The sequence below is a fragment of the Cynara cardunculus genome, assembly GCF_001531365.2.
Source record: "Cynara cardunculus var. scolymus isolate 2C chromosome LG 2, CcrdV1, whole genome shotgun sequence".
NCBI classification, from domain to species: domain Eukaryota; kingdom Viridiplantae; phylum Streptophyta; class Magnoliopsida; order Asterales; family Asteraceae; genus Cynara; species Cynara cardunculus.
Window position 1 is genome coordinate 2,868,967 of NC_037529.1, and position 11,416 is coordinate 2,880,382.

General features: G+C 37.0%; 1 protein-coding gene and 1 non-coding gene across 4 annotated transcripts; both read right to left on the reverse strand.

The window, feature by feature from the left end:
- Nucleotides 1-1,066: 1,066 nt before the first annotated feature.
- Nucleotides 1,067-8,074, reverse strand: LOC112507644 (guanine nucleotide-binding protein-like NSN1). 3 transcript variants are annotated; one of them, XM_025112298.1, is made up of 9 exons: nucleotides 7,978-8,074; nucleotides 7,175-7,440; nucleotides 5,892-6,027; nucleotides 5,604-5,777; nucleotides 5,029-5,246; nucleotides 3,936-4,200; nucleotides 2,390-2,569; nucleotides 1,992-2,203; nucleotides 1,067-1,616 (listed from the first exon to the last, which is right to left on the reverse strand). In XM_025112298.1, the coding sequence occupies exons 1-9, from the start codon at nucleotides 7,994-7,996 to the stop codon at nucleotides 1,251-1,253; spliced, it is 1,836 nt and encodes a 611-aa protein (XP_024968066.1). In that variant the 5' UTR covers nucleotides 7,997-8,074; the 3' UTR covers nucleotides 1,067-1,250. The 3 variants fall into 3 exon arrangements, with proteins under 3 accessions (XP_024968066.1, XP_024968065.1, XP_024968067.1); XM_025112297.1 differs by having other exon boundaries at nucleotides 7,175-7,478; nucleotides 7,978-8,010; XM_025112299.1 differs by lacking the exon at nucleotides 7,978-8,074 and adding an exon at nucleotides 6,176-6,356 and having other exon boundaries at nucleotides 7,175-7,258.
- A 57-nt stretch (nucleotides 8,075-8,131) lies between these two features.
- On the reverse strand, nucleotides 8,132-8,216 carry TRNAM-CAU. The gene is given in 2 exon segments: nucleotides 8,132-8,167; nucleotides 8,179-8,216. It is a non-coding gene; the product is annotated as a tRNA-Met (tRNA).
- Between the last annotated feature and the right edge of the window lie 3,200 nt (nucleotides 8,217-11,416).

Genomic DNA, 11,416 nt, shown 5'->3' on the forward strand with positions numbered 1-11,416 from the left:
TTGATACACTACAAAATAGTACAACAAATATACAAATTACAGAATTGCTAATGAGACGTATTACTTTTGTCTTGTAGAAATTGGAAAACTATGGTTTTACATTGGTTTATGAAATAACTTAAAACGATATAAAATTAGGTCCAAAATATTGGGGGTCCATTCAAAATCACACATTGAAGATGCAAAAAAATGTCACCATCTTCAGCGACATGGTCACGAAATGCTTTCAGTTGATCTTTTTATGCTATCATTCGTAAGCATTAAGTAGATCGAGTTTTATGTTATTAGGTGTAGCAAATGCCAGTTTGTAAGACCTAAACCGAAATCCATATAATAACGTTTTTATGCTTGAATAATATATTTACCTCTAGCAAAAATCAATTTTAATGTGAATTTGAATTTATCTAAGACTAGTCTTGTACGTTGTAACAAATCCAGAGTAGGGATGGTGATTTGCCCCGATCCGATGAGAAATCCGGCTCACCCGACCCGAACGTGGACGGGGATTCCCCGCTAAAACGGGTCCTAAGACCGAAGATCCCTCGTAGACTCAAACCGGGGTTGGGGCCGGGAGCGGGTAGCATATCCCCCGACCTGCCCCGTACCCGGTATATAATTTTATTGATATGTTTTATATAATATATGTGTGTATATATATAGATTATTATTTATTTTCTAAAATTAGGTTTTGATTGTAGACAAGGATCGGGGTTTAACCAGAAAATAAACCGAGGACAAGATATTAATCCTAATACCCGCCGCCCACCGGGGACCAGAGCCGAGGGTCGTACAAAGAAACCAGGGCCAGGGTCGGGGATTAGAAAACTCGCCCCATCCCCGTCCCGTTGTTATGCCTAATCTAGAGCTAGAAACGTATTAACCAGTATGGACAAACCAATCCCGACCGGTGCTTTTGTAACCGGTCTGATCCCTTTTAGTCGGTTCATTTCTCCATCTCCGTACGACTTGTTCGTCCGCCCAATCTTCCGGTTCTCCAGCAGACCAGTTTTTTTCCACAAAAAATCCATTCAACCCACATAGCCAACCCAATTATCATTTTGACCCGTTTTCAACCCAACCCATATGCTTTCATTTATCGCTTTTAATTGTAAGCATGAGAAATAATCAAATAAAAACATCATCAGGCAAAATTGTTGGTTATAAAATTGAAAACAAGATTTAACTGATATATCAAATTCAAAAAAACCGAAAACTTAGCTCGTATATATCATCACTCTGCCGGTAAAATTCTACTCATCGAGCGCCAATGCGGTCTCCGGCAACGCAAATCGGTTCTTCATGACATCATTAACTGACCCATCGTTGTCTTCCTCCATGGCAGATCCTTTTTTAACATCATCTACCTTATCACTCTCCTTCGGCTGATCTTCTTCCATCGATGCTAATTTGTTCGCCTTTTTCCTTCTCTTTTTCTCTGCTTTCCTTAACTTTGTGTTTAAGACGCCTTCGGCAGCATACAATTTCTCGTTTTGTCTGCTACTGGAATTCTTGATCTTCGCCTCTCCTGAATCATCATCATCTTCTGCCATGGCTTCGTCTTCGCCTACGTTGTTGATAATTCCTACTGGATTTTCGGGTTGTGATTGTTTATCGTTCTGTAAAATAAGAGGTCGTGTGGATAAGCATAAGCCGCAAGGAATATAAATCAACTTGGCTGTGTTCAGCAAACTAAAAGAATAAGCTAGTTGTTGGCTGATAAGCTAGTTGACAAAAAGCTGGATTAGCTAAATGAGAATGTAAAATGAACTTAAATTGGAAAAAAAAACCCTGAAGTTTATTGAAACACTACTTGGAATAGCTTTTGTAAAAGTTAGCTTATAAGTTAGTTTATGGTTGCCAAACGTTGCCTTGTTAAGATTTTTACCGAATTGTAAAAATACCATGATTACTTTGAAATTAAAAACAAACATTTGATATCAAAAGAAAAAGCCAGATCACTCTTTATAAAACTGCGGAAAGGAATAGCGAACCTCGAGCATTGTCTCGTCAAAAACAAGAGGATTGTTGGGCGTGATCGTAACAGAGTTAAAATCATTGACAGATTTTAGGCTGCCAATAATCGAGGAATCGGTGCCATATACTTCATCCACGTTAAACTCCTTCCCAAGTTCAGAAACTATATTCGCCTCCATAACCTCTCCTTCGTTCCTAGTTGGAGGCATTGTGTAATACGGAATTTTACCTGCAAAAGATGGTGGTAAATAAGCATATGAATAAGAATCCCGAAAACCATTGAAAACGACATTGATCAACTATTTTTCTACTTGCACATTTTCCGTTAGAAAGTTTCCCATTTAAATGGTGTCAAACTTCTTTATATCTACAATGGAATTTACAAAATATAGAACCGCAAATTGCTGATACGAACCTTCATTCCAATCATGCAACACGATTCTCGCAGTAGCATTGATGTCCACGATACCTCCCTTTTTGAGCTTACCTCTGAGGGTCGCTACCTTGAAAAGAAAGTCATCAACGGAATCGAAGCTAGCAAGTTTGTATAGCGTAATCAACATTTGCGCGGGGCATAATTTTAGGATTTCCTTCACTGAAATCGGTCAATAAACCATTCAGATTCAACAGGGAACCGAGAATAATGCAAAATAGAAAAAGAAAAAGGGAACAAGATATCAGGAACAAAGTAAATCGATCATGCAAGCTGTGACAAATAGCTGAATTGGTGCTGACCAGAACATCAACAGTTGGGCCTGTTTGTTAGCAGCTTAATGAGCTTAAAAGAACTCAAAACTTAAGTCAGTTAGTTATACATGATTGTTTGGTAGTGACTTAATGATATATAGAAAGTGGCTTATTAAGTAAGCTTCTAGGGGAGCTTTAAACAAAAAGCCAGGTTTTTCTGAACATATCCCTCCCGATTAAAGAACACGCTCGTTTCACCTATGAAAAACCCCTCCCAAACAAAAATCTTGCCAATCTATACAGACAGATAATCCATACAGGACTCGATGGAAAACCAACCAAACAGCCCTTTAGGCAGTCATGGTTTTAGGACGGCATTTCAACAATTTTGATTGTTCAAGAACATATACACATCATAATACTACAAAGTCATTTTTTGGTTACTTACATTTAACCATTGAATCACTCATGGTGTCTTTGAGGTTTTGAGATTCATATTTTATTTTATTTTTCAAGTTTAATTTTATTTGAAGGATTAATTTTGTGTTCCTTTATCCTGTTCTATTAGCAATAGCCAATATTACAGATTGTTTTTTTTTTTTTGGGTGTTACACAGAAGTCGGAGACTATCATGACACATAGCACAAAACCTCGCCAGTGTCACCAAAAGTCAGGAATGGTTTTTTATGCCTTTCGGACATGGGAACTACCCCAAGTGCATGTTTTAAAGCTATTATTTGGTGCTTGTTGCACCAAATTTTTTGCAGCAACTCTCATACATGTTATATAAATTTTAGAAAACTAATATTCATATATAGGCTCATGAAAAACTGAACGGTATGCACATGTGCATACAAGTAATTTGTCAATTTGTCCGGTATGCGCATGTGCATAGCATGCACACGTGCATAAAAACCAGGAAGCAGCTTCGATTACTTGCATGCACATGTGCATACCGTCCAGATGACTGATTACCAGGGTGTTCCTCAGTTTTTCAATTTTTTGGGGGTTTTCCCATGAACCTCTCTATCTCTCTCTCTCTCTCTCTCTATATATATATATATACATATGTGTGTGTGACTGTGTGTTCATATGTCAGCATGGTAAAATCATGGTTTCATGATCAAAAGACCGATATCAAACACCAATTATGAAGAAACAAAATGCCATAAGTTTATGACAGTAAGTTCGAGTGCAGTGTGGTTCAGAAAATTTTCCAGTTCTTTATTCTTCCCCATAGTGATATAGGAATTATGAAGATAAATGTCAGTTACCTGGACCGACAGGATCCTCTAGCTTCTCAATTCTCTTGCAATTTCGAAGTGCAACAGCAGCATCATTATCCCCGGATTTAAGCATCACAACACCAGGGCAATCCAAAAGTTTAACATTCTTGTCTAACTGAACTTCTTGCATGGTTCTTGTCAGTCCTGGTGTCGCCCCAACATTGACAACATGACATCTCTTCAAACTATTGATAAGACTGCTCTTACCTACATTTGGCAGGCCAACTACACCCACAGTGATTGATTTTTTAAGCTGTACCATAAAAAAGAACACTATTAATTAGAACTAACAAAATAGTGATACAAGCACTCTATTCCAATTAAAGCAATCTCCAATATGGGGGTGTTTGGTTGGTGTAGATTAATCTGTTAGTATAGATTCAGAGGTTTTTCTTTGGGAGGGTTTTCTGATAGATGGATGGAGCGTGTTTTTTAATTGGGAGGGGCAGCTCCAAAAAAAACTTGACTTTCTGCATAAAGCTCCCTCTAGAAGCTTACTGAATAAGCCACTTTCTATATCATTAAGTCACTACCAAACAGTCATGTATATCAGACCGAATAAGCTTCAAGTCTTATTAAACTCATCAAGCTGCTAATGAACAGGCCCTAAAACCACCATACAAGAGTTCATACAAGTTCTTACTGAATAAAAAACTAGGGATTTCATATCTATGTTCGCATCAGATTGTATGTGCTTACATATTAAACATTAAATTAGAATCAATGGTAAAAGGTTGTAGTAACAGAACATGGTGCGCTGAGCAATGTACATACTTTCTTGTGGATTATAAGAAACGTATTTCATTTGCAAGTAATTGAATATACAGCCTTGTTTTTAACTAAATAATTTAATTAAGAATATGTTATTAATTAAATATTAGTATATTATATGAAAGAAAAATGGATTCCCAGATACTTTTGGATCTATATGTAACCATATCCATATTACCATGCTCTATAGCTGATATGGGGTAGCTTAAATTGGACCGGACTTCACCCGAATAACAGATTATCATATATCCATTTACTGCACAACAGAACAGCGAGAACAAGGAAAACATTGAATTATAGCTAGAGATACCTCATGACTTCTTGAGTAATTTTTAAGCAACTTTATAAGAGTTTCTGCTCCAAGACAGTCACTTGTTTGCAAAAGATTGCTTGTTTTCTTTGCAGATCGGGAGGACTTCCACCCTAGGTTAGACCTTTGCTCTTGGGTACTACACTTGAAAGCAACTGCTGGCAACTCCTCTCTAAGATACTTGAGCCACTTTTCAGCAGCTTCACGAGGAACAAGATCTGATATATCCAAGTTCCATTTAGTAATGATCATAGGTGGCAATTCATCAGAATAAGACTCTATATCAATGCCTGTTTTGGTAATACTTATTTTCTGTTTCATGTCACATATTTGTAACATCACCTGGTGTTGTAATTTCTATTATATAGTAAAATTATAACACGGTTGACAAGACTATTCTGTTTGACAAAAAACAGGTATCAAAGATAAAACAGAGGAGAGATTGTGTATTTTTCAGTTTGAAACTTCAATACACTCTTTTCAGAACATAAACGAAAAATTAAAACCTGAAGTGTTTCCAAATGAGATATAACATAACATTTTGGTTTAGTTAAGCAGGTAAATTAAAATATTACCAATTTTGTTTAAGAGCAACACGAGATGCTTTTCAGGACCAGCTCTCAAAACCATTTTTTCCATATCAGCACAACGAGTCCCAAGCGGATCCCGAGCATCAAGCACTTCCAAGATGACATCTGATGCTTCGATAACTTTTGCCAACTCCTTGAAGAAAGATCTCTCTGAATTGTCTGTGCAATCCAGAACACTTGAGATGATAACAAAACCAGATTTACAGAGAAGGAAGGACAAAGGCACAAAGGGGGTAAATTCCAAGAGAATTATGTGGTCACTAAGTCACTTACCCCGTGTCTTACTCATCACTGTAAAATCATCAAGGACTTTTCCCTCTCCAAAAGCCTGTTCTCTGGCAGAAACCTGCTCAGGAAGATTCATGATATCATCGTCGTCGTCCAATTGCCCCAACTTCCTCTTTTTAACCTGAAGAAACATCTAATGTAAAATTTCTGGCCAAACTGTCGTGGCAATAGCAGTATCATTTCAATTAATACAAATCGCAGATGTAGGCTAAAAAGTCTAAATACCACATCAAATTACATCAGATATGTAACATCCCAGGCCAACGTACCAGATATTTGTCCACTTTGTCCACACCTGGACTCATCGGTTTTAAAACACGTCTATAGAGGAGGTATCCAGTCCTTTATAAGGCAACCTTTGTTCCCCTCCCAGCCGATGTGGGATCTTACAATCCACCCCCCTCCCCGGGAGCCCAATGTCCTGGCACAAGTCCCCGGCTCTGATACCACCTGTAACATTTTAGGTCAACCGTGGATATTGTCGTTTTGTCCACACCTGGACTCTCATTTTAAAACATGTCTCATAGAGGATGTATGGACCCCTCCCCAACCGATGTGGAATCTTACAAATGGTATCAGAGTCAGGAATTGGACTGGTGTGTCAGCGTCCCCGTTAGGCTTGACCAACCACACCAGATATGTCCACATCTGGACTCATGGTTTAAAACGTGTATGATAGAGAAGGTATCTAGTCCCTTACAAGGCAACCTTTGTTCCCCTCCCAACCGATGTGGGATCTTACAAATGGTATCAGGGTCAAGAACCGGACTAGCGTGTCAGGGTCCCTGTTGGTCCCTTACAAGACAACCTGTGTTCCCCTCCCCAACCAATGTGGGATCTTACAATCCACCCACCCCTTGAGAGCCCAACGGGGACCCTGACACACTAGTCCGGTTCTTGACCCTTATACCATTTGTAAGATCCCACATCGGTTGGGAGGGGAACACAGGTTGTCTTATAAGGGACTAGATACCTCCTCTATCAGACACGTTTTAAAACCATGAGTACAGATGTGGACAAAGCGGACAATATCCGGTATGGTTGGCCACATATTAAAGATTAAATGTATGGCAACCACCAATGTTACCACTTACCACCAAACTCATATTTTACCTTTCCCAAAGAGAAACTATGTTACAAAGAGAAAAGTATATTTACTGCATGTTATTTCCTACTTGGAAGAATTCTCATGAGTTTGATGGTAACATCGATGGTCACTCTGTGTTTCTCCATTTTAAATTTCGGAACATCTAAAGCAAATAAAATACCCTTTCTATACTAGCATCCTTTTTCTGCTCGATTTCCACAGGAGTCTTTGCCCGACGAGCCTCAAGAGCCTTTGCACGACGAGCCTCGAGATCCTTCAGCTCTTGTTCATTTAAAGGCCTGTCATCATTATCTGGGTTCTTCTCAACTTTAGGCTTTTTGTTCATACCCAGCTTCTTCGCCTCTTTGGCCTTCTTCTTGTGATGCTCTTTTACCTTCTTTAGCACCTTGTGCTTATGCTTCAGTGTGACTCTCTTATTCTTACTCTCTGCAGATTCAAACGCAAAATCACACAAACGCATGTGCCTTGAGCAAAAAAGAGTGAGAAAATGCCAAATCACACCAATACACATTCAATATCCAATCGAATTTGCTAAATACAAACACACATATATCCATTAATCGAATTTGTGTAGAAAGAAATGCAAACACGCATATTAACGTACTCTCATGCAATCGGATTCCTACCACCAACATAAACTTCGATCAAATTTGCAGAAGAAATTTTAAAACGTGATATACACATTGAATTTGTTGAAACACGCACATAGACATTCAATCATATTTCAGCAGGAAAAAATGTCAAACACGCAGACTAACGAATACACGTTAAATAGGAGTTCGCATACCAACCTAAACATTCAATCGAAATTAAGCAGAATAAATGTTAAGATACAGATAGAACTACACACACACACACACACAGTCACTCGATTCTGTGAAAGGCATACACATATTCAACCGAATTTGAGCAGAAAGAACGATAAAAAACAGAAATCGATATGAAAAGCATATTTACGCTTACTTTTGCTTTGTTTCCCCATTGTTGATTGGTTGTCCGATGTTCGGAGGTTGCAGAGGGCTTTAGGTTTAGGGTTTTTGAAGGAGGGGGGGGGGGGCGCAAGGGGATTATAATGCATAAGTAACGACAAGAAGGCAATGAATCGAAAAAAGTTTATTGGGGTGAGAGAGGCTCGAACTCTCGACCTCAGGATCACTCTTTAGCTATGAGACCTACGCGCTAGCCAACTGCGCCACCACCCCACATGTTTTTGTTAGGCATATTAAATTTCTTGATTATTCGATTCATTAGAAGCTTCCTCAAAGAAATACCCCCTTTATTTTATGGGGGAAGTGTTTATTAGGTTACTTGCCTTGTCAGGTGATAATGTCAATGACCAAGAATCTTATCATGTAAGAAATATGATAAGAACTAAGGATCTTACCGGGTAAACAAGGGGAAAGGCTCTTACCCAATAATGACACTTAACAAGGTAAGTAAAGGTGATAACTCTTGTCAGTAAGTGTTTATCCTACATTTGGTAAACGGTCCCTAACTCAGCATATCTCACATGATTAGACACCAGCCCATGCAATTGTCAAGTTTGTTGGGGCTAAATCCCCAAGAAGGGTCCCACAACCCATGATCATAAAACAATCTTAGGAGACGTTTGGTTCGTTGGAATCCGTCGGAATTTGATGGAATTGGAATGGTCATTTCCATTGACCAAATTCCATTCCAATGTTTGGTTACCCATGGAATGGAATTGAAGTTTATTTCATCCAAAAATGTGGAAATGACAAAAATACCCTCATCAGTTATTGAAATCCATTCCTAAAACTAATGCTCGCCCTCCAAACTCTTGAGAGAAAATTTATTCTTATGATGCTCGTGCTCCAAACTCTTGATTCAAAATCAAACCCAATGTAAACGTGAACCCCAAAATCAAACCCAAATCAAGCTCTATTCATATATTGAACCAAAACCCATTTTCAGCAAAGGGTGAGACGAGACTAGGAGGCGAGCAGTAGATGTGAATCGGGAGACGAGTAGTATTTTTGCATGGAGGTGAGCAATATTTGTGGACGGAGGCAGAAGTGGGTATTTTTGGACGGACTCGAGCAGTGTTTTTGGACAGATATGGGTCGCCGATGAAAGAAAAACACAGAGAAAAAGAAGAAACACATTTATGAGATTGGGTGTGAGCTGTTAAGGAACAAGGGTACAATGAAAAGAGAAGGGTTTTAACGCATTGGGTGTGAGCTGTTAAATGAAAGGAGAAGGGGTTTCTTGTAATTAAAAAAAGAAGAAGGTATTGTTGTCTTTTTTCATAATTTCATTCCAATCCTATTGCAAACCAAACAGGCATATTCCAATTCATTAGACGAATTACACTTCATTTTTGTCAACCAAACATTTGGTCAAACCTGATAACATTTCATTTCAATTCATTTCATATTCCAATTTCTTTGACATGTTTCATTCCTTCATAATTCATTCTCCGAAGCAAACGCCCCCCTAAAGTTATTGATTTGCCAAATTTTGACATAAAATATAAAATGTTAAATAATCCACCTATTTTTGTGCAAGGGGGTATATAAATAACAATATCAGTATATGAGAGGCAAATTAGGTACACAACGACTCACTCACTAAGTGGCTGAGACATGAGCCAAATCCTTAAAGGAATTATAACTCCTACACTACCATCGGCAAACTCAAACTCTTATCGGTTTATCCAACTCATGACCAATTGTGCTACGCTATGAGGTTGACGCCACCCACGTAATAATGGCTATTTTGCTGTCTAATATCATATTCAACATATTCTCTATATTGTTCTCTAAAATAGAGAAAAACATGCATAAAAAACTTCCATTTTTAGAGAATCCTCTAAAATGTGATGTGAGGAGAGATAAGTGATTTTTCTATTCATTATCACCAATGAAATTGGTTTTATTATTATTTTATATAATTGTTTTTTAAAATGTACTCTGATGATAAAATTATAGAACACTTTAATGATATAATTAATGTAGAAATATCTAAAATAAAGAATTTGTTAGAGATATATGTAATTATTTAAGAGATTTTAACTTTTGGAACTCTATTTTAATGAAATTGTAGATAATTAGCTCTTTAAATTTTTAATGAAATAGGTTGCGGTAGAGAATAAAAATTGACATGTTGTCTTATAAGGGACTGAATATCTCTTAATAGTAGACATGTTTTAAAACCATAAATTCAGGTATAGATAAAACGGATAATATCTAATACGATTAGCCAGAAATATTACAATATCTGATTCGATTAATCTTCGATTAAAATAATAAAAAGTGTACATGTGTCTTATGTGGTGGTTAATTTCAAAGCTTGCTTTTTTATCAACTTCTTTTTGGTCCTTAATCGATCTTTAGTTTCATTTTCTCATGCATGACTAATTTCATTAAAACCTTTTTATGTTTTTTTTTTTTTTTTTTCTGTTTCCCTTTTAATTCTTTATTTCCTATGACTGCTGTCAGTTTTCACCTGAAAACAACCACAAACCCGTCATTTACAATCAACGGCTTCATTGTTTTTGAGACCCACAGGAGAATTTGAAGTCAGTGACCACGAGGTTCCAAATGGAACGAACTCTATTGCGAACAAGTTGTTATCGGTGAATGAGCAATTGTATTTGCTCAAATGGTTGGTCCTCTTGAAAGTAATGTCTAAATGTTTTCAATCAAAAATCTCATATTTATTTATTGCGGAACAAATAATAGAAATGCAAAAACCTTTAATCGGTTTGTATACTTTCGTGTTATTCTGAAGAAAGAAAAAGAAATGGTATATTTCTGGAAGCGCCAGTGATGATTACAACAAAATCCGGACTTTTAAGTACCAATTTTATAAATGTTTATTTTTAATTTTTATTGCTTGTATTTGGTTGGAATTTCAATAGAACAACTTAGAGCTCGTTTCGTTGGTGAAATATGGAACTGGATTTCATTCCAATCATGCGTTTGATTTAAAGGAAGGTCCGTAATTAAAATAGTAGGATTTCGTTTAAATCCCACAAAGATTGGATTTAGAAGTCCCATGGGCCTCATAGGATTTGTTTACAATAATGTTTTACAATATGTTGAAAAATCCGTTTATTAATAAACGGTAATTTAATTAATTTTATAAAAAAAAAATTCTAAATAATGGAATTTAATTTCATTCCAACGGTTGCAACTTACAGTTTGAAGATGACAGTTAATTTTTATTAAAAAAATAATCAAGTGGAGATTGAATTGTTCTTTCATCTATATGAATTTTTTGAACTCGGGTGATGGTCTTGATTTAGAGAAAAGAAAGTATACAAGCATTGTTTAACTCGCAATACGGGAAAAAAAAAAGTGAACAACAATCAACAAGATTTCAGCACGAAAGCAAGTGTTGTAATCACACGTCCATCCAGTCTAATTGATTCAGCTTC